At 39.7% G+C, this 21,006-nt stretch overlaps 1 protein-coding gene across 7 annotated transcripts in view; it reads right to left on the bottom strand.

Annotated features, from left to right (window-relative positions):
- The window catches only part of WDFY4 (WDFY family member 4), a 144,831-nt gene that overhangs the window by 90,414 nt on the left and 33,411 nt on the right, over positions 1 to 21,006 (bottom strand). For 5 of the 7 annotated variants that reach the window (XM_055721205.1, XM_055721201.1, XM_055721202.1 and 2 more), the window contains 15 exons: positions 17,044 to 17,258; positions 16,000 to 16,112; positions 14,829 to 15,036; positions 14,484 to 14,560; positions 13,561 to 13,779; positions 12,340 to 12,524; positions 9,611 to 9,842; positions 7,467 to 7,618; positions 6,842 to 6,953; positions 6,537 to 6,727; positions 4,851 to 5,003; positions 4,334 to 4,407; positions 3,339 to 3,500; positions 1,562 to 1,657; positions 430 to 531 (listed from right to left, as the gene is read on the bottom strand). In XM_055721205.1, the coding sequence (XP_055577180.1) occupies positions 430 to 531; positions 1,562 to 1,657; positions 3,339 to 3,500; positions 4,334 to 4,407; positions 4,851 to 5,003; positions 6,537 to 6,727; positions 6,842 to 6,953; positions 7,467 to 7,618; positions 9,611 to 9,842; positions 12,340 to 12,524; positions 13,561 to 13,779; positions 14,484 to 14,560; positions 14,829 to 15,036; positions 16,000 to 16,112; positions 17,044 to 17,258 (2,291 nt within the window). The remainder of the gene's footprint in view (positions 1 to 429; positions 532 to 1,561; positions 1,658 to 3,338; positions 3,501 to 4,333; positions 4,408 to 4,850; positions 5,004 to 6,536; positions 6,728 to 6,841; positions 6,954 to 7,466; positions 7,619 to 9,610; positions 9,843 to 12,339; positions 12,525 to 13,560; positions 13,780 to 14,483; positions 14,561 to 14,828; positions 15,037 to 15,999; positions 16,113 to 17,043; positions 17,259 to 21,006) is intronic. The other 2 variants (XM_055721206.1, XM_055721204.1) reach the window with 1 other exon arrangement.

A 21,006-nucleotide genomic window follows, 5' to 3' on the forward strand; every position in this document is an offset into this window, starting at 1 on the left:
GCACCCAGCACTATGAACACTTCATTTCAGTTATACAAGGTAGAACTATAGTAACTGAGTGCTCATGGTTATGATAGAGAGGTGGTAAGTAATCGCACATTAGATTGAATTGATTTTCAAAGACAGGTGGGATTTCTTCAACCCTTGCAATGCAGAAGGAACAGCAATATCCGAGTTCCTCCTTTGAGACATTTTCTGAAAACACTGAACTTTTTCAAAATGGGTATCAGAGCGTGATCTGATCACATATCTATATGAATGCCACATAAATCACTGACAAAAAATAACTCTGAACCCAGTCTGCTCTTATGTACTATTTTGTTGAGACTCCAATATTATCCAGTGTGTTTAGTCTGTGTCAAGCACCAGAAAGGAGGAAATCTAGAAGACAGTCATTTACCTATGCATTCCTAAATTGTTTCTACTTACTCAGAGGACAGGTGAAGTTTGTCTGAACGCATTACATCCAACAACATCTTAAGTAACTGGTTTCGAAGCCAGATTGTCTTTCCAGATGTTTGGCTTAAGGCTACAAATATCAGAAAGTAATAAAGAGTAATGAAGAGACAAAACATGTGTTCCATTGCTTTGATGAACAACCTTGTTTGCACCAGATTAGCCCAGTGGAAGTACTTATATCAGTCTTCTGTAGAGTAAAAAGATGCAGGCTTCAGATTTTAGACATAAGGATTCCTGCTAACATCAGAAATGACCAGTGCTTACATTGTCAAAGTCCATTCTTTAGAGTTACTTAAAACTCATTCAGACTACCTGTTGAATAATGATCCACAGGAAGCAATCTCAGGTTAACTAGAGAGGGTAACGAAAACAGGCAATCTGACTTGTATTGCCTAGCTGTGCTATCTATATACAGAGACTACAGTCATCATTGTCCCCTTAATACAATATACTGTTTAGAGGTGCAATAACCAATATAGTATCAACTGAAAGATCACAATGAAAGAGCCAGCTGACTGGAAGATCCCACACACTTGTTGTCAAAACAAAGCTGACATAAATACACAGAGACTTTAAAAGGTGCAGAGCTCCACATTATTATTTGCTACAACTGTTAAGTATAGCAAAATGTTCACAGAAAATCCAGGTTGCCAAGTGAAATTTTATTCCTCTTCATGGCCTAGTGTGTTAGTTTTGGGGCAATTTCAATTTTATGGCCTTCATTTCTGCATATATCTGTGAAATCCAGCATTGTGTAGGCTCTGGACAATGCAGCCAAAGTACTGCTGGCTTATTAGCAGAGAGAGGACAAAAGGGGAACTCCCTTAGCAGGAAAAGTATCTTGTGGTAGGTCAGGCCTTCCCGGATATATAAACAATGACTGTCACTTCACTATTCACATCAGGCCTTTGTAGTAATATAAGTTTTCCCCACAATTTCGTGTCACTTCACTGCAGCCTGCCCCTTTCCAGATGAAGTCATCTGAATTGTGTTTCTTCCTGCCACTGGAGGCAGAAACACTATGTTGTACTTAGGGTTCATCATGCCCTGGGGAAGAAGGGAAGTACTTTAGATATCAGAACACATACACCAGAGGTAGTTCTCACCTTCACTGGGCATCTCAGCCACACCGTCCAAGCAAATCTGATTTTCATCCACAGAAGAAGGTTTCAAAGTGTAAACAAGGAACAATCCAATCCTTGCAGAGAAAGAGGGAAGCAATTTTGGTTACCAGAAAGGCAGGCACTCATTTAATTACTTTGAGATTACATTCAAATCTCAATACTCATTAACAATGACTGTTAATGACAACCACTGGAAATTCTAATTGCTGCAGAAATAGCGTTGAAATAAGAATGCAAAAGTTCATAAACTAGGAAGAAAATAAGGACATTATCTACAAATGCAAGTAATAACTATTCTACTATGGAAACATTTTTCTCTCTTTCTTGATTTTAAAGGTGTTTCACCATGAGGAAAGCAATACTGAGTTACACTCTGTTCATACAAGATTCTGAACTGCCTGTGGCATTCAGACATCACTGTTATCACCACTTGGTTTCCAAGCACGCAGAGGAGAGCAGGTACTCAGGGAGGAGGACTGGAAATCTCTTTTCACCTGTAGTCAGCTTTAACGCATTACCTGGTTCTAAGGATAGACAGATTAATGTGACATACACACGTAGTGAAAGCATATAACCTCCTCGTGCCCAGAAGAAGGACATTTCTTAAGGGACAGATCACCACTTGTTCTGCAGGAATAGTCCACACCACAGTTTCCATCAGATGTGTAAAAAATCTGGGACCAGCAGAAATGCCAGCACCTTACAGTTCTGCTGAGAGCCTGCTATAGTCTCTGCTGCCCCGGAGCTGGAAGGGTAGGGACTGCCTTTGTCCACTCACTCAGCACTCATGGACCTGACAACTAATTAAATTACCATGCAATAACAAATCATGATATTTTGAGAAGAATGTTTATTCACACTCCTCACCATATGGTAAATTTGATATACTAACTCCACTACTCACACCTGTGTGAAAAAAGAATGTGATAACTCATACAAGCCCCAGGTAGGAACATACATACAGATAATTCTACAAAACAGCTGCAAGCAGTAAGTTCACATATTAGCTTACTCCGCAGTAACTACCTGGTGTGCTCATACTCTTCAACAGAGCTAAAGTCTGACTGCAGAGACCACAGGTCTGACATGTAACTCTGTTTCTATGTTTTATTTGGACAAAGTGCTTTTAAAACAGAGCTCTCATCTGTGCAGTGCATTTCCCTGGAGTTAGGTGGCTGTAGACAGCACTGTGTGGACCTTCCTCAGTTCATAGGCTACAAGGTGATGCAACTAGGTTGGGAATATAAAATGAAGCAGTGCCTACATTCTGTGGAAAGCAAACAAGGATTTAAGTGTTTTGCTTCATGAAATCCTGACTAACATACCTTAACTGAGCAAAATTCAAGAACAACAAGGATAGTTACTGGGATATAAGCCAAACCAACAGGATTAGGTACATAGTTCACCGGGACCAAGTTGCAATACCATATCAACTGCAATACTTCAGAGGCAGGCTTTAATGAAATCAAATATTAAGTACAGACTTTGAGTAGTCCCAGTCATAACAGCATAACTGTTTGTGCCATCATTGTAAGAGTCACCACCCAAACCATCTTCACACAAATGTAAGGTTGGGATGAACTGTGTTTTGAAGGCATGAAAGAGTTTTTCATCACTGGGGATTCTGCAACTGTCAGATCTAGAGGCTCCTACCAAAGGTGAAGTGGAGGAAGTTCTACTATAGAGCCCTCTCCAACACTGGTAGAAATATAGCTCATCTGCAAACTGAGAAAAAGCTATGGACTTGAAGGTTACCTGAGAATATCCCTTGTGTTAAAGTACCCTTGCAACAGATGGGAGAGAATAGTGCAGGCCACAGTGATCCTGGAGTTACTGATTTCAGGATCATTGAAGAGGAAAATGAGCTTGGGCACCATTTGCACCTGGTGAGCAATTGCAGCATTCTGACATCCATCTCTGTAAAAAAGCACAGAGACTATTAAAAGCTTTTACTGGAAATAACAAAATTTGCTGGGTTTCAGCTAAGAAGATTCTCAGGTTGCACTGATACTTTGCACCTTTGGCTTCTAATGTTGGCGTGGCAACATTTCAAACTGTCAGACAAATTGAATATGTGTCAGCAAAGGAGATCTGAAGACTTCTCTGTGTGTTCTCTACCCTTCCTATATGTCCTCTCCCCCGGAAACGGCTGCATTTCAACAAGTTCAAAGAAAATAACATTATTGAATTTTCAAGCAGTGAGTTGGTGGTAATAAATGCTATTCCTGTAAAACTCAGCAAGGGACACCAGACAGCTCTGTAAAGAACTTTCTGGTACCAAAAAGAAGCAATCTAACGCTGTGATCTATTTTACTCCTCTGCCATGCTCTGTCACTTCAGATATATTTAACTCTACTACAGTTGATTAACAAAGTATATTGTTATAAAAAAAGTCTTCCTGGCTTGTGTTTTGGTTTTAAACACAACTTCAATTATACTTTTATTATTTCATATTCAGTTCTAACATTCAGATATCCCCCCCGCCCAGTAGACGTTTAAACTTCCATGGTACAGCAGTGGTTCCATGTAAACGAGGTCACCAGATAGCTTTTCCCAATCTGGCCCATCATCACCTCAGGGACTGATTAAATCACTAAATCCAGCCTTGAAAAAGCAATATAAAAATTATTAACTGCCAGAGTCCACTGATTCCAACTAGGATCGGACCCTTCATATTGATCTCACAGTTCCAGCTTCAGGTTACAGGTGAACATGTCCCACGTTTCTGATTCAAACACTAGCTTGTATACCTGGAGGACTGCAAGATCTCCACAAGATGCGAAAAAAGAGCAAGGTCAAGATTTTCTGGTGCTTTCATCCAAAGCTGAAAGAAAAAGGAAAGCAGATGTTTTGCTGTTCTGCTGAGCAGAGAGGACAGTAACCTGTGGCAGAGAAACAGTTACAAGTAGTTCAGGAAGCGTAACATCATAAACTCTCGGTTGTTTCTGCAACGACAAACTGCAGGCACTCGGAAATCCCTGCCAGTGTGAGGAATGGCTGCTCCTGAGCTAGCCCTGAGGAGCAGGCCCTCAGGGACTGTAAGAAAACTTCAGAAATTGCACTAGGGAAGAGTGGGGAGCCATGGTGACAGAGAACCTGCCATTCCAGGAGCTACCACCTCCCCAGGTGAGCCTCAGTGTGGAAAATCACCACACACCACCCCATCCCAAATACTGGGTCCAGGAGGTGCTGTGAACAAACCAAACTTCATACTATAAAGCCACCTGTAGTACAGCCAAACCCACAAAGCCACATCAAGAGTTTTACCTCGAAGTTGCAGAGAACATACTGGAATGCACTATAGTTCTTGATGACTGAAGACTCAAAGCCAAGTTCAGCTGTACCCACTAGGGAGAACATTAACTGTAAAATCCTGTTGTTTAACAGCTGTGTCTTACTCTTCAATAGATACGCCAGCAACTGAAAATAAAGACTTAGTAAGTATCTGCTGAGTATAAATCTGTTCATAAACTAATATACAACACTTTAATTCAAGACAAATACACAGTTTACTTGGCTGTAGTAGTCATGCATGCATACATCTTACATAAGCATCATGAAGAAAGTAAAGATTTCAGTCCAGGCATAAAATCTTGTGCAGTAGGTGAAAAGGTAAGTTTTTGAAGGAATTTGACAACTCTGTGGCATTGAAGAGAAGCAAAATGCATGCCATACTATGTTGAATGGAATTTACAAAAAGTAACATACAAATATAATTGTAAATAACTACAGTAAGTTTTCTACGCTGTTCTTCATGGGTATATTCTTAGTTGCTTGCAAATGGTATTAGTTAAAAAAAAATTCATGTTGACCTCTTCAAATAAAAGGCATGTGTGAAACATTGCCAGTTTCTCAAATGAGTTTATCTTTGATCATGAAATGAATTCCTGATACACTGAGAAAAACGTTCAGAAAGCCACTACTTTTTGATTAGGTTGGGAGGAATACTCATTTGAAAATACATATGAAGGCATGTTTATTAGTTGGCTGTTTGGAAAAAAGTTTCAGACATCCAAACAAAGAGCAAAACCACTCCATCACAACATGGTGATCTGTCAGGTTAGCACAAAGTCAAAAGGAACAGCTCATACACAATCTAAAGGCTGGCATTCACCTACAAGAAAGGATTGGGCAAGCAATATTGAAGTATGAATCAGGATCAGTTTATGAAGTATTCACAAATTGGGAAAATGGAAACTTTATAATAAACCATTCATGAAACCCTACTGTTATGAGTCTTGTTTGGAACCATCTCTGTTAAAGAGCCTTCTCTGTTCTATAAGACTCTGTTTAGCCCACACAGCATAAAGTAAATGATACTGAACTGAAACTTCACACCTGAGCCTTAAGCCATCCAATATTACATACATAATACTTTAATAAAAACAAACTCTTCAGTCTGAACAGCTTTGAGGTTGAGAGATTTTAGGGATTTTAGGAATTTAGGAAAGACCTAATCAACAAAATCCAGACAGCACTTATTTATATCAGCACAATTCCTAATACACAGTGAAGACTGAGCCACAGGAATTCACCGTCAGCCTGCCTTGGGCAGTCTGTGAAGAGGAGTCTTAGGCTGGATGAGCCAAGAGGAGGATGCAGACCTGTCTGAGAAGTAGTCTCTCGTGGGAGGGATCAAGTATGTTAGTAAAATGTGAAGGGTGGGTCACTCACAAATCTGCTGCACCGGTTTATTTAGTTTATTAGTTCACATCTGACCAAGAAGCACCTGTTCTCACCTTTCCATCAGCAGACAATGCTGTTAGAGAGATTCCAAGCACAGAATTTAGAGCGCTATCCTGTAACACCCTCACAAAGATCTCATCGCTTACAAAGTTACAAGCATAAGTGCTAATAACCAGGATATGTTTGGTTCATTGACATCGATAGGTTTTGGGGTAAAGTTTTCCAAGTGAAAGACTATAACTAGTATGAATGAACAAGGGTATCTACCTGGTATCCATGCATGTGCCTCATCAATTTTTCACTCATTGGGCTGCTGTTCAGGATAGAGTTCAGAACTTTGACAGCTGCATACATGGTGTGGTCATCACGGGCCATAGCAATGAGACCCAGGAGAATGGCAGGGCCTCCAATAAAGTTCAGGCTAGTAGTGGCTGGAGAGGACTGGAACACTCTTACCCCTAGAAAATTACAGTGTTACTCTACCAGAAAGTTACATGGAATAAATCTGTTATTTGACAGAGGAGAGGCCCAACTCTTAAAAAATATGAAACATTAAGGCATAGTGCATTTACCATATTGGCCAACAGCAACTGACCCAATAGTCCGCAAGGAACCAGAGAGATGCCCAGCAATATTTTTAGCTAGGAATACTGGAGATGAATTGTCCCGAGAGTTAATCCCAATCTAAAACAGTAAGAAAAACCATGGTAATATGGGGGAGACAAAAAGTAACAAACAGAACCTCTAATAATTTAGATTATTTTATTACTTTTAGACTATGAAAACCATTTTTTCCCTTAAATGTTGATTGTTAGGACAAACATTCACCACCTAAAATATCCCGCAACTGCATTACTTTGACATGTCAGTATCATTGGCCATAAAGCTAGAATAGCATGTGAAAGGTCACTGTGAAGGCATTAAGATACCACAGACTGAAACAAATTATCATTAGACCTGCAAACTGTGCCTTCTGTTGCTGTTTCAAGCAAAGTTTTTAACACTGTCTCATTGTCCAATCTACTCCTCTCCACAGATGAAAACAAAACAGTGGGTATAATGGAGTTATGAAATGAGAAGCTGGGGAAAAAATAAATCACTGAAGATCCACAACTAACAAAGTCACAAATTTTGCTGTAGGAAATCAAACAGAAACAAGAAAAAGTGTGTTTAAGACAAATGAGGGAAATTTGTGACCTCTTTGGCAATCAGCCGGCCATCCACTTCATTGTAGGAGCTCTTTATATCTTGGACCGTAGTGAGAGATGAGCACACGGCATTGATTCCAAAAGAAATCTTCTCTTCTGCCACCAGAGGTGTAGGATTATGATCACTGTACTGATCCTCACCTAAAACAAGAAAAAGTATAAATCTCTGAAGGAACTTCACATGCTCAACATATGACACATGAGAGAGGCAGATGAAAAATAACCAGAGGAAATGAAAGCTTAGATAGGAATTTGATTTTGACTCAACTATAATCAGAAAAAAGCCCTCACCCTTTGCAACACAGTCCATAGGAGCTTGCCACTGTAAGCACCAATAGGAGATGTGCTTGGCTTGTCTCCTCTGGTTACTGCTTTGTGTAGATCCTACATCCTCTCCCAGTATCTCATGAAGCTCAGAAAAGTACAGAATAAACTTTCCTCTGTCCACACAATACAAACAAACTTTCTGGGCAGAGAAAACATTTCAGAGGCCTTCCATGTTACTGGGAGCTTTCTCAGGGGTACTAGGAGCAAGGATTAATGTGGAAGCAAAAAGGACAAAGGCAAAAGTTCAGAGCTGCCAACCCACAACATATAAGAAGCCTCTAAAAGGTACCAGGTTCAGCAGTTTAATGATTGAAATTCTCACATGCTTTTATTTAAAGATTTTTCTATTCCTGCTTGCATTTGGAAAAAAAACTATGTGTACCTTTTTTAAAAAAAGAAAAAATATATTTTTGACAATTTTATAGACTGTGAAAACAGTTGGTTTATGAAAATGTTTACTAATCCTGTTGAAAAAGCCCTTACAGGCAAAAAGCATTAGCATGTATTCCACATGAAGATTAACTTGAAGTAAATGCCCCAAGACCGTGTCACCTATTTCCCTTCCAGTAGGACACAAACTTACGGCTAAGCCTCTGCACAGCTGCTGCTGATTAGGGAGTAGGAAGGAGATACTGGTGAGATGGGACACAACACCACTGCAACAATTCAAACTGCTGTTTGTAACAAGGTCATAAATCCATTTTAAGGAACAAACCATAATATTTTTGGGGTTTGTGCTGAAATTTTAAAAGTAAAAATTGCCATTAGAAAAGTTTCTTTTTGTGTGTTTTGGTGGAATAGAGAGATATTAGGTAACAGTTCCCTTCCCTGAGCTCCCCCCACCCCAAAAAGAAAGAAATAGGGAAGAAAGATATTTTTCCACAATTATGAAATTACATCTTGTATAACGCCCCATGATTTCCCTGCATCAGGGCATCACTGGAGTCAGATGGCTACAATCCATGATTAGTTGGTAGTAAAGCGCAACTGGGAAGACCAGTTAGTAGAGAACAAGCACCCCAGACTTCAGAAAGACTCAACACTTCAACAAACCTCCTGACTTCTGTTGGTAACATTTTTACTGTAGGCCTGTATTTTGATATAATTTCTCTTTCAACAACCCCTTCTCATGCTTTACTTAGAGTTTTTTTTTAGTCTAGATAGACGGCATTCTGAAGGAGTATTTTCAGCCAGTCTTTTCACTTCGCTTTAGGCTGGAGCATTACCAGCTGAGATTATTCTGCTCTTTTCAAATGGGAGACGACCATCCCCATTTTACCCCAAGCTGTAGTACAGAGGTGAATGAACAGTAATCAATAACTGAAATGTTTTGTCTGCCTGTTTAATAATTGAAGCTAACAGTACACTTTAGTTAAAAAGCCTCTTCATTAAATGGAATGTAACTTACTCCCCTACCCCTCTCTCCCCTGTGCTCTCCCCTACTCTGCAGACATCTGCAATTAAAGATGATGCTTCTTTTTCTGTAGCACCATAAATGTAGAACACCTCAGTCAAAGCTGCTGCTTTAATGTTTGTCCAACAGAAATTGCAATCTTCCATCTCCTCAAGGACATGTTATCCCTCTTCACTCTCCAGCTCCCTCTGCTGCTTGATTCCTGCCCTTCTCTTTCTGCCCTTTTTACCGTATGGTAGAAGATTCTCATCGTATCTTACTACACTCAGTAATGCAGAGTTCCAGGCTTTTAAAGCAAGCTCTAGGCACAGCTGGAATACTAATAATAGATTATAAGAACAAAAAGAGCATTGCCCTGACAAATAGTGGTGGATATGAGAATTATCACATACCTTGAAGCTGTACTGCTTGGAAATTGCTAAAATACTGTGGGCCAAGCTTATTAATCACCTCCATTGCTTCCACAGAGATGGCTTCTTCAAACAAGTACGTAGGGCCAAGGCGCCAGGTCAAGGAGGACATCTGTTTCCAAATTTGAGGAGTAGCTATGTATCCATAGACATCAATAAAGGAAGAGGGTTCCACGGAAATACAGCTACCTGGTAAGGGCTGGAGATACTGCATCTGCAACAGAGGAAGAATTCACTAAGGGGACAGAATACACTTGGGGTCCCTCACTGTTTTGACCCTGCAAGGTATGCCTGCCACCTCTTTCCTCAATGGAGTCTTACTCAGCTGTGCAACACAATTACCAACTGCTGTTTAGAAACTGGATTTTCAGAAGCATCACAGACATAAGCATTTTACAAAGTTCAAGCCTACTTTTTTGTTTAAAAAGCACAGTCAAAATCATTTCAAGTACTGGCAAAGAAATCCTCTCTCGACCACAGACTTATTTTTCCTGTTCTAAGCTTCATAACTCAGACTGTGACTTTTAATATAGAAAGCCAGGTTACAGATCACACTTTGTACTAGGCACCTAGATAATAAACAGGTTTTGAAGAACGTAGGGTATCAAGGTGCATCAGTTAGCTTCAGTCAAAGCAACATAGTTTAAGAAATTGCACCATTCATTTTTGGTATCAAAATAAGGATTGTGCCTCCTAAATTAAGTCTATTATTCCATTTATATGTGGAAAGCTCTAACAGGAAGTAGATGGAATTTTTTTCATAGGGAGAAACTATACTGTACTTCAGGGCTTAGCTCTGCCTTTAACAATTTGCTGTTAAGATGGGACTCCTAGTGTTTACAGATCTCTGACTACTGAAGTTAGAAGACAGGGGTGGGCAATATTAGTATGTAGGACTTGATACTTGAGTGAACAAATAGGCTTGATGCAATGCAGTAACCCCCACCCCCCAGCTCCACAACCCCAAAATAGCTTTTGGTATTGTTAACAACCTTTGTGCAATTCTAATTTCTTACACAATCTTTTCTTCACTGTAGACATTAGGACAAAGGCTTGCATCATGTCAGAGACCCCAGCACTGGGACAACCTTTTATTTACTAAAGGCTTGTTTTATTTATTATGAGCTGTTTCACTGTATGTTAAACACAGTTGCTGTGAATTCTTTAATCAATTGCAATGCTTAGGCCTAGTTTTATTGATGACTTTCAGTCTCATTTGAAGGAAAGCAAATGAAATTAAATTTTCATTCTTGAAATGGATATAGGTCCCAAAAGGCATTTAGAAGACAGATCATTTTTCTCAAGTATGGGAAAGAGAATATTTGGAATTAAACAGGTTGTTTTTACAAGGGAAATATAAACACAGAAGTTAGCTTCATGTGTGTTGAGATTGATTTGAAATATGGGAACAAGAAAGAAGAGACCAAGGTTACAAGTCTCAATTAATAAAAGAATACTATTCAAAAACAAAACCAGAAAACCACCACACCAACCAGACCTGCAACAGACATAGTCTGCATTTTCAACATTACCAGCCTGGAGCATTCAAATTCCAAAAATCAAATCTCAGAAATAATTTGAGATTAGGTTCAAAACTAGAAGCATGAGGATAATAACAAACTACGGGCTCTTCTCATTTATCCTGCAGGTTATGAACACTTCAGGTACATTTGCATTGCTTTCTTGTGGTATCTTGTGCAACCTCAGATATCCACTATTTCAGAACTGACTCCTATGCAACAAGAAGATGACAAGAAGTGGTACATTAGGGGAAATACTAGCTACGCCAACATTTGCGATGAACTCCTGCATAGATATTAATGAAATTTACAAATTTCTCCTAACTGAAACACTTCTTTCATTTCCATCAACTCGAAAAAAAGAAGTATTTTAATTCAAGAGCTATCTTACACATTGAACAACTAACCTGGAGGAACATCGATCTGTTCCTGTCTGCCTAGCGTGACAATGGGGAAAAAGGCCACTGACTCATCAACTGGTTGTTCAATGGGTGTAAGAGGAAGAGGACAGCTTGAAACATGCCCATGTAAGATGCTTGAGGAAATTCCATCCATCTTAGGATTCCTGTAAAGAGCTGGCCAGTCACAGAAGCTCATTTCTCAACAACCTTACTGCTTTTTCAGGCCTTTATTGAAAAATGGAGGCTTCCTACATAACCCATTGCCTTTGCAGGTTTCAGCCTAAGCTCAAAGCACCGTCAGTGTAGGGTTCTCTGTTCACACCTGAATGTGATGTACCTTTTATAGCTGACAACTTCTGAAAATCTTGGGTGTAAACTGAGAGATCCTCAAAATCACTAGTCAGTTCAGAAGATTTTGGCCTAAGGGTAGAAGTGAATTTCATCAACATAACCCTGAGCTACCTGCATACTAGGTAACCACAACTCTCAGATGAGCATCACCACTGAAAATTACCCTGGTTATCTGCATGCTGAGGGAAGAGGAACTAGTTCCAAGCATCAGTATAAACCGATAACATACTTCTCAGGAGCAGCACAAATACAGCTTGGTTTGTATGGATTTCTGACTCTACTCATGCACAGTGCAGAGTGGCAGATGTTATATATGCAGATCACTGTGCTTTGAGTCTCTTAGGTTAATACTGAGAAGCCATGGTACGTGCATGGGGAGATGAAAATAAAAGCAATGAAAGACAAATGTCAGGCACAAGATCTATCAAACAGCCTTTACCTTTGCAGAGCCAAGCATCTGACCATTTATATAAGCTGACACAATGCAGTTCTTCTTTGCTTCCTTAGCAACTGTTACTGTGAGATGATGCCACTGGCCGGTGACCATCAGCTTGCCGCAGCCAAACTGGACTTGCCCTGGAAATTGGGAGGGATTTAAGACCTCATCCTCAGGTTCCATGATATCTGTAGGAGTAAAAACAAGGGGAAGTAAACAAAGTCTCTCACTTTCCCCTGCCTCTGGAACACAGCTATAAAGTGTGACACAAAGAACATGACCCTCTGTAGGTATACAGTGATTTGGTGCTATTCTGTTCAAGGTTTTTAAAACCTTCCCTGAAGATCTATTATCAGGTTCTGAGACTTGCACAACTCTCAAGATTCTTCCAGCATCCGATGTGCTGTACTCCCAAATAACACCTACCTCAATGCTGCAAAGCTAGACTGAACTAGGACAAAGCCAATATATTCTCTAAGAGGAGAACCCCTCAGGATGTTCACCGAGTTAGCTGACACAGAAAAAAAATTCCTAGTGAATTCATGAGATGATAAACCTCTGTACATTAATTTGTAGTTTTTAGGAAAAGAGGTAAGCTGGGATTTTTAACATCATCTAAGAGAATTGGAGCACTCACACAATGCCAGCTGTGCATGAAAAAACCCAGCTACTATTCCCACTCTATTCTCAAACCTCTGCAATGTTCAATCACATTCACATTTGAAGTGTCTACTGTATTCAATAAGGAGAAAGGGATAAATGTCAACAAGGAAAACAGATTAATAGGCTGGCATGATAGAAAACATCCTAAGAGTGAGGAAAAGTAATGTGCTGTTTGATTAGGAAGGTAGATCACTCCCAAACTCCTCAGTCCTACTCTCCAAACTTGCCCACTGCCACACAGAACAGGCAGGGATCAGCTGGTTTAAATCCAGTTCCCACAACTGCACACAACCACATAACTGACATTCAAAAGTCTTCCTTGGAATATCTGTAATTTTTATTATGTATTGCATGCCATAGAATAATTCTCAATGCCTACGGCAAACCTAAAACTGAAATATGACCAAGAATTACAATCACAACAGGGTGACAGAAGGAAAATGAAGAGATAAAGAAGTCTCACTAATGTTCTGGGTACTTATAGGAAGACGAAATTTGTTCATGAAAAATTCCAGATAATCAGAGAATACAGCACTGCAGCTTAACTGAGAAGAGCCTTACCAAGTGGCTGAAATTCCACTTCTTGTGTGGAAATGACCAAAGAAAGATCCTGTGGGAAGAAGCTTACTGAAAAGCAAACAAATTCTTGTTCTGTTCTTGACATATGCCTCACAACTGTGAGGAAACGGACTGGGTGATTGTTGTGCACCAAACCAAACTTGCTAACCAGAAACCAGCATGAGAGCGTCAGGCCACTTGAGGGAGGGAACATTCTGGTTCCTGTAGGCAGGAAACAAAAAGGCAGTAAGGAAGCTGGTTTCCCTGTGCAGACATTAGCAACCTGCTTTCTGTTTCATCTGTAGCCCAAACCATGTAAGAACCAATATTAGAATATGAGGTTTAATTTCTGTTCTATTAGATTTCACTGCCTATCTTCAATATCATACAGATTGTATATGTGAGTGTGTACATATGTATAAATGACCTAAAATTAACTGATGAGAAATGACTACTAGATCTCTATACCACAGAGCTCATCAGTTGGGAAGCACTGAGCCAGAAACAAGTTTTCTCAAAGTTCACAAAATTCAGGAAGCAAAAGCTACAGCCATTTCACAGTTCACTCATAGATTTTTATCTATAGAAGAACCTCATTTCATGTTAAGTGACAGTTTTTATTCCTTCTGGGGAAGGTAACCCAGAAATCTCATGACTTCTACTTGTTAAGACCGTTTTTTTCAGCAGTTTGCTTTGAATTTGTACCGCTAATGTTAATGTTAAAGCATCACACTATTAAGCTGCGTCTGGCAGTGTATTTTGGTGAGCAGTCTGAGTTATACAGCTCAGAGCTGGACTGGGATACAGACAGAAGTGTATTGAAATACACAGCTTATTTGCTGCCATTTCTTACACATGTTGAATGCTTTAAGTGGTGCTGAAACGTCAGTGCTTTCAGGAAGCTGTACATGAGTCAGAGTGCTTACCCATGCCAATTCCTCCTGAGACAGATTGCTCTGCACTGGGTCCCATGACAGTGGCCAAGGTAGGGAGGTATAAACACCTACAAAAGCAAGAAGGCACCCATCCATCAGAAACATAAAATTATCCCTGAAGGTCACCAGTGACTTAATAATGCAGCATCACAGTAGCAAGCCAGAGCTTAGGCTATCAGCAATAAGACAGTAACAAAATTGTTTGGCAACATTGCTGCAAGGAAGGCAGTGTTAGGACACAAGGATTGACTAAGATGGAGAGCGCTGGTTGCCGTGTCCAGAATAAGGGCTTGGAGTCTGCAGAGCAGCTAAACAGGAAACCAACAGCAGCAATACCCGTATCCTTCCATGGACATGTCAAACTCCACAAAAGATGGAGCCAAAGCAGTACTGCGGAGCTGGAAGTTTCGAGGTGACGTCATGGAGATGAGACTCATTGCAGTCTGGAGTGCCAATGCAGATCCCTTAGACACCCAAGCACAGCTGCTGACAGGCACAGCTGTCTGAGGATCGGTTTTATTGTCCACCATGTCCTCTTTTGAACCTACAAGATCAACACAGTGCCTAACCAAATCAGTGTCTGCAATACCGTTTCAGCCACAGGCTTTGCCCATATTCATCACTGCTAAGAACAGATCTGCATGCTCTTCAAATAACACATCCTCAGCAGCCTGCAGAAATACTCAGCAGTACACAAAAATATTGCACTGAAGGAATTTCAAAATGGGAGGCTGGCAGGAGACATGAGCTTACACAAGCCATATTTTCTCCCCACACATCTTTAGGTAGCTCCAAACTTCAACCCTAGTTCCTGACCCATTGCTTCCATTTTTCTTATACACAGAACATTCTGTGGTTATATATTCTGCCATAACAGAATAGTTAGAACTAACACATGGGAGAGGATCTAAAGAATGACTTCAAAGAACATAAGACCCAAATTTGTACCATTCTGTACCAGGTGTCCCATAGGCATGAGAACAGTTTAAGTGCCAAATACTACTACTGTAGCCTTTCACCTGCAAAATATGTTAGAACAGAGAAAGGACTTGGATAGAAAATCACCTGTATAAGCAAGATAGATTACACCAGGGTATCCTAAGAATTCCAAAAAGCAATGTTCTTTATTTACATATTTATTCTAGTTCTAGCTATAAACCACAGGGAAAATATGCTGCAAACCCAGGAAACACTGCCCTTGTTTTGTGGAATATGATTAGTATTTTTATAGATCATTCCCATGTCTGATGCAGCCAAGTCTGAGTCTATATCAGCATCTGGCTTGAGCACATGTATTATAATTTGATCTCTACTCATCATTAGATCAACTTTCAGTGTCAGTCAAGTATCACCCAACCTGGGCAATGCCCTCTGTAAAACACCCATACATACTCCACTTTCACTGACTATCTTGGAGCAACCTACTCCAACAGCATTTTCCTGTCATTACAGAGACATCTATGACCCAGCCACTGTATCAGCAACAGGCTGTTCATGGTGTGATTACCTTCATTCCACGCTGCATTAGCTGAATCACTCCCCTGACATGAAAGGACCTCAGTCTTGTTTGTGCTGGGCCTGGAAGGCAGTGACAGAGAACCTCCCAACCAAAGAAATTGCCTAACATGAAAAAAAAAGGAGAAAGCAACCAAAAAAAGGAGAACAATCAACTCTGGACACTGGACTCATAGCAACTCTGCAAATATAGCTCATCCCTCTGAAGACCAACTTTCTTTTTGGACACCAAATTTTAAAGGCACCCCAACAGAACAGAAGGAATGTTTTCCATTGTATCATCAAAAACATTTGTTTACTTTACACTTCCCCTTTCAAAGTTTTCTAATTGAAAAAAACCCCATAGGTTTATTTCCTTCAGCAATGCTTTTAAATACCACTAATTTTTCAGAAAAAAAAAAAACCTATGGGTTTTTTTGAGTTTGGGGTGTTTTTTGTTTATTTGGTGGTTGTTACTGTTTTGGTTTGTTTGGTTAGTTTTTAAGAAATTCAGTTCCATTTTTGAGTAAAGGAACGTGATCTTCCACTGCATATCCAACTTCATCTGCACTCTGATCTCTGTTAGGTGCTCTCATGCTTAGCATTTGCTAGCATTAAAGAAGAAAGTAGAATCAAAGTAGAAACAGCAGAGACTGAGAAACAAGACTATGCTTCTTATTTCTGCATCTGTCATTGATGTGGATCTGAGCTAAGAGAAAGTCACTTTTACTCTCCAGGAAACAGCTTCTCCATATGAATACCAGGAGAGAATAACCCTTGTTGTTTTGCAATTACTTAATTAGTTACCACTCATAAATGGCTTTACAACCCCTGCAGAGATGATGCAGCAGAACACTACAGAGTCATACCATCTTCATTAAGTCAATTAAACATATATCCTGTAATCAATATGTAAGTAGTATTAACTGAGACTTGAAACAAAAGGCTAAGAGCCTTGCTGAATTAGAGCACTACATGAAGTATTAATTATTACATAAACTTTGCAAAATATTTGTACCACTAAAGCAAATTGGTTCCATTAGATACAATCTGATACCTTAACACATCTGGCTCAACAGCCTGTGACGCAAGCTTCTCAAACACTCGAGTGAGGGGCAGATGCAGTGGATGGCTCTCACTGCGGAAGGCATCCTGACAGGACGTTATGATGGTGCTCAGCAAGCCAGATCCACACATCACCTGGCGACTCTTCTCTGACTTCACCAAGGACTGGATATGATCAACCACAGCACATTGGATTTCCAGTGAAAGCTGAAATGGACACAGAACTGAAGTCAGTAGGCTGGAACTAAAACTGTACATGGTTATTGCTTTTTGGTTTTAAATTGACAAATCTCTGGGTGCAAAAATCTGGCCCAGAAAAGAAGCTTCTAAGGCTAGAGGCTCAAGTGCAACTGCATGGCTGTTCTATGAAGCTCTGCACGTGAACAGCGTGCATATATCCATCTAAGCACCTGCATGGCCATCCACAGCTGAGCTTTACTGCCACAACACTATGGTAGTGAAGGAAGAGAGCAATCAGCTGTCATTCAAAAGAAGGGACCAGCACCAAGGGCAGGTTATTAGGCATAAGCTCCAAAACAAACACAGTAACTGAGAATATATTTAACATTCAGCACATGGGAAGTCATATTGACATGATCTACTCTTCATTCCAAAAGCACTGTTCAGAAACAAAACTGTATCTCTTAGTATCATGAAACAATTTTAAACACTTCTCTACATGTTTTGCTGAATTGAAGCTTTCCCTCATTATTGCTTCTTAATGATCTTAAACAAGTATCTCAATTCTCAAAAATTATCTTTAGAGCAATTTGTTCCCAATTAGGAATGATGTCTACTCCATTGACCTAACTAGCTTTCACACAAATGTAACTGTGCATCATATATTTAAACACAAGTCTTAGAAAGACAAAGTGTTCCCTACTCCCAAGAGCTCTTTGGCCTTCTGATAAGCTGTCCTCAGAAAAATCTATGTAAAGTTTTAAAGAATAGGGCAATAATGGGGGCAGACATGCAGATTAGGACAATGGCATTTGATTTTGTAACACAAATGAGAAGCAACTTCACTGGATTCAGAATAAGCTGGCTTATTAAGTATAATTATTTTTCAATCTCAGAGCAACTCTTACTTGAAAAGCTAGCAGCCCTTCACAGAAAATAAGAATTAACTTTCTAACATATCACAGAGACTTAGTTTTACTAATGAAGAAATCAAGGCATCAAAACTAGCACTTTCTGAAAGTTCCAAATGACCCAGAATTTTAAATTGTGCTTTCTAAAGAAAAGGTAGACATCCATCAGCTTAAAACCTATTGTCTGTAGAGAGCTTGAGTCACTTCTGAAAATCATCTGTGCAACTTTTTTCCTTAAATTGCTATTAAAAATAAATCATGAATTTATTATAGCTCAAATCCCTGATGCACAGTTTGCAGCTGCAAGAACATTCCCATTCTATCAAAATGTTTTCCTGATTAACTCTCATCCACTGACCTTGAGCAAAACTTGCTTTGCTGTATATGTATATATATGTATAACTGGGTTTTATGAAGTTGCACAGTAACTTGTATTCATGTATTCCTTGCAAGCAGACAGGGAAAAACCCCGCTATGAACATGTGAACTGCTTCTACTTTGCCAGAACCACAAACCTAGATAAGGCCTAGTTAAACACTCCACACAAATAATACCATCTCCATCAGGCTTCTCACATTTCCCTTGGTACAGCTTCTGTGTTAAGAAAAGCTACACAGATTTCCTCATATGAACACCAGGGCTACTATTGCCTTCTAGAGAAAATACACTAAGTAGTCTTGACCATTTTAAGCCAGGCAACAAAATCTCTTCATAATGTTAAGAATTCTTTTGTTAATTCTCATGGTCTGACAGACCTCTTGCTTTTCCCCCACAGTATTAGCTGAATGCAGTGCCTCCTTCTCATTTTTCTAAGCTAATATGTAGTGCTATAATATGATGTTCATCAGACACCTGAGAGGAAGGTAAACTTGTCTGTGTGCCACATCGTAAGTTATGTGATTGCATGAAAACCAAAACAAAGTAGAAAATTATCTTCAGTGTAGTTAGCCAGGGATTCTTGGCAGAGTTCCTGTGTCTTCAATCCAGGGTACATCACTGAGATTTTAGTGCAACTTTATAGAGACACCGGCTGCTTTTTAAGGAGAAAGTGAATAGCAAGAGAAATAGAACAAATAAAAGGGCAGGCTCTGGGGTTGGAAGCACAGGGAGAAAATTGCTTGGTCTGTAAGAACAGTGAAAGCTTCAGAAGTTGGTTGATCAATGAACAAGCAAACTTCTTACTAAAAGCCCAAAAATAACCTTGGAAAAGAACATGCAGACAGTCTGTGCATTTTCTTTTAAAAAATGCACTGTAATCAGGCTCAGTGAAGAAAAATCCCCTAGGAGACAAGGCTGGAGCAAAGCCTGCAGCAAAGCCTTCAGGGGAAAGAGTTGACCTTCAGCTACCAGCCTAAGCCAGAGGACCCACTGGCACAGTATTTCTAGTCTCCTTGCTCCTACCAGAGTCCCAGTCTCCCTTCCTTTCTCTGAAAGACTTGGCTGCATAATCCTAAGGGGAATGAAGCTCTGGCAAAATACCCAAAGATTTTCCTCATGCAGACACTGCAGTGCAGTAATTTAGGAATTCACTGTGATATTAACGATTACATTAGCAGTGATATCAGCAATATTAGTCTAAAGGCAGACAAATGACACAGTCTTCTGTGGGTCATATCTATGTCAGAGACCTTTTAAGTTTAGGAATATTTTTCAGTTTTAAGTACAAATACTTGGAAAGTGTTATGCTGTTAACATCTACAGTGAGAGCACCTAGTTTAGGCTAAATTTAAACCAGGGATAAAGGTCTTTTAAAAAGGTGTAAAGTTCTTATTACTGCACAATGTTTTAGTTTTACAACAGAATATGACGGCAGTTCATCATAGGAGAGATTAGACAAAAATCGAGAGGACAAATCCAGCTGTGGAAGCAATATTATTTTTAAAATGTATAGATAATTTACATAATGAATAATATGAGGACTGGTTTTGTCCTTACTCACAAGAAACATACCAGGATGAGAACACAGAAGTGAATCATGCCTTGATTCTCTTCTTGAAAGTTCTTTTGTTTCCCTTACCAGCCTCCTCAGATCTAGGAGATCTTATCTGACATCATAAATAGTAAAGGTCTGGCATGACACTCTGCGGTCTTAAAAGCCACAGTTCCAAAATGCCAGACAAGCATGAGATATGGCTGAGGGGAAACGTCTTTCTTTGTAAGGTAGAAAAAGAGCTCTGAATATCCTGATATCCACATATCCTGTCTCACTTTACTTAGGTTTAGAAACATATAGCAATGCTATCTTTCATCACAGAATAGGCAGCATATTAATAAAAGGAAAATCCACCTTGTATTTGGTCAAACTATATGAAGTCTGATGGGAACTGGCTTAGTACCAGTCCTAGGCATGAACATGAGCAATATCCTCTAAAGTTGACTGACTCAAAGACAGTCTTCCTGGGGGTGGAGGGATGTTAAGTGTTTTAAGCAAATTTTCATACGCTTACAACATTCAAATTATTTTTGATCATACCTAGGAATGGCAGTAATATACAACCACAAATCTGTTCTCCTCAGCTTTTAATTGTCATTCTAGATGACCAGAATGGCTGAAACACACGACCACCTGTTTTACTCTCTGCTACTCTTTCTTCTATGCTGACAGGCTCAACACTGCTTCAGCCCATCACTGCTTGGGTCTGACAAAGGTCACAGAAGCTGCAAATTTGGCGGAAAATGGATATTACCTCTGAGGGTCAGAATCAAAGTACATTAATTTTATTGAGTTCCATTAATGCTTCTGTAAAAGCCATGCTTTCTCATTGCCATTTCTGTGAAAGCAAAGGATTTGTACATGACTGAACTGATTCTGAAGATTTTTCCAGTTTACTCCTGAACACCTAGGCCTAAAAGACCTGACACAG

This window comes from Falco cherrug, chromosome 9 (genome assembly GCF_023634085.1).
Source record: "Falco cherrug isolate bFalChe1 chromosome 9, bFalChe1.pri, whole genome shotgun sequence".
NCBI lineage: Eukaryota > Metazoa > Chordata > Aves > Falconiformes > Falconidae > Falco > Falco cherrug.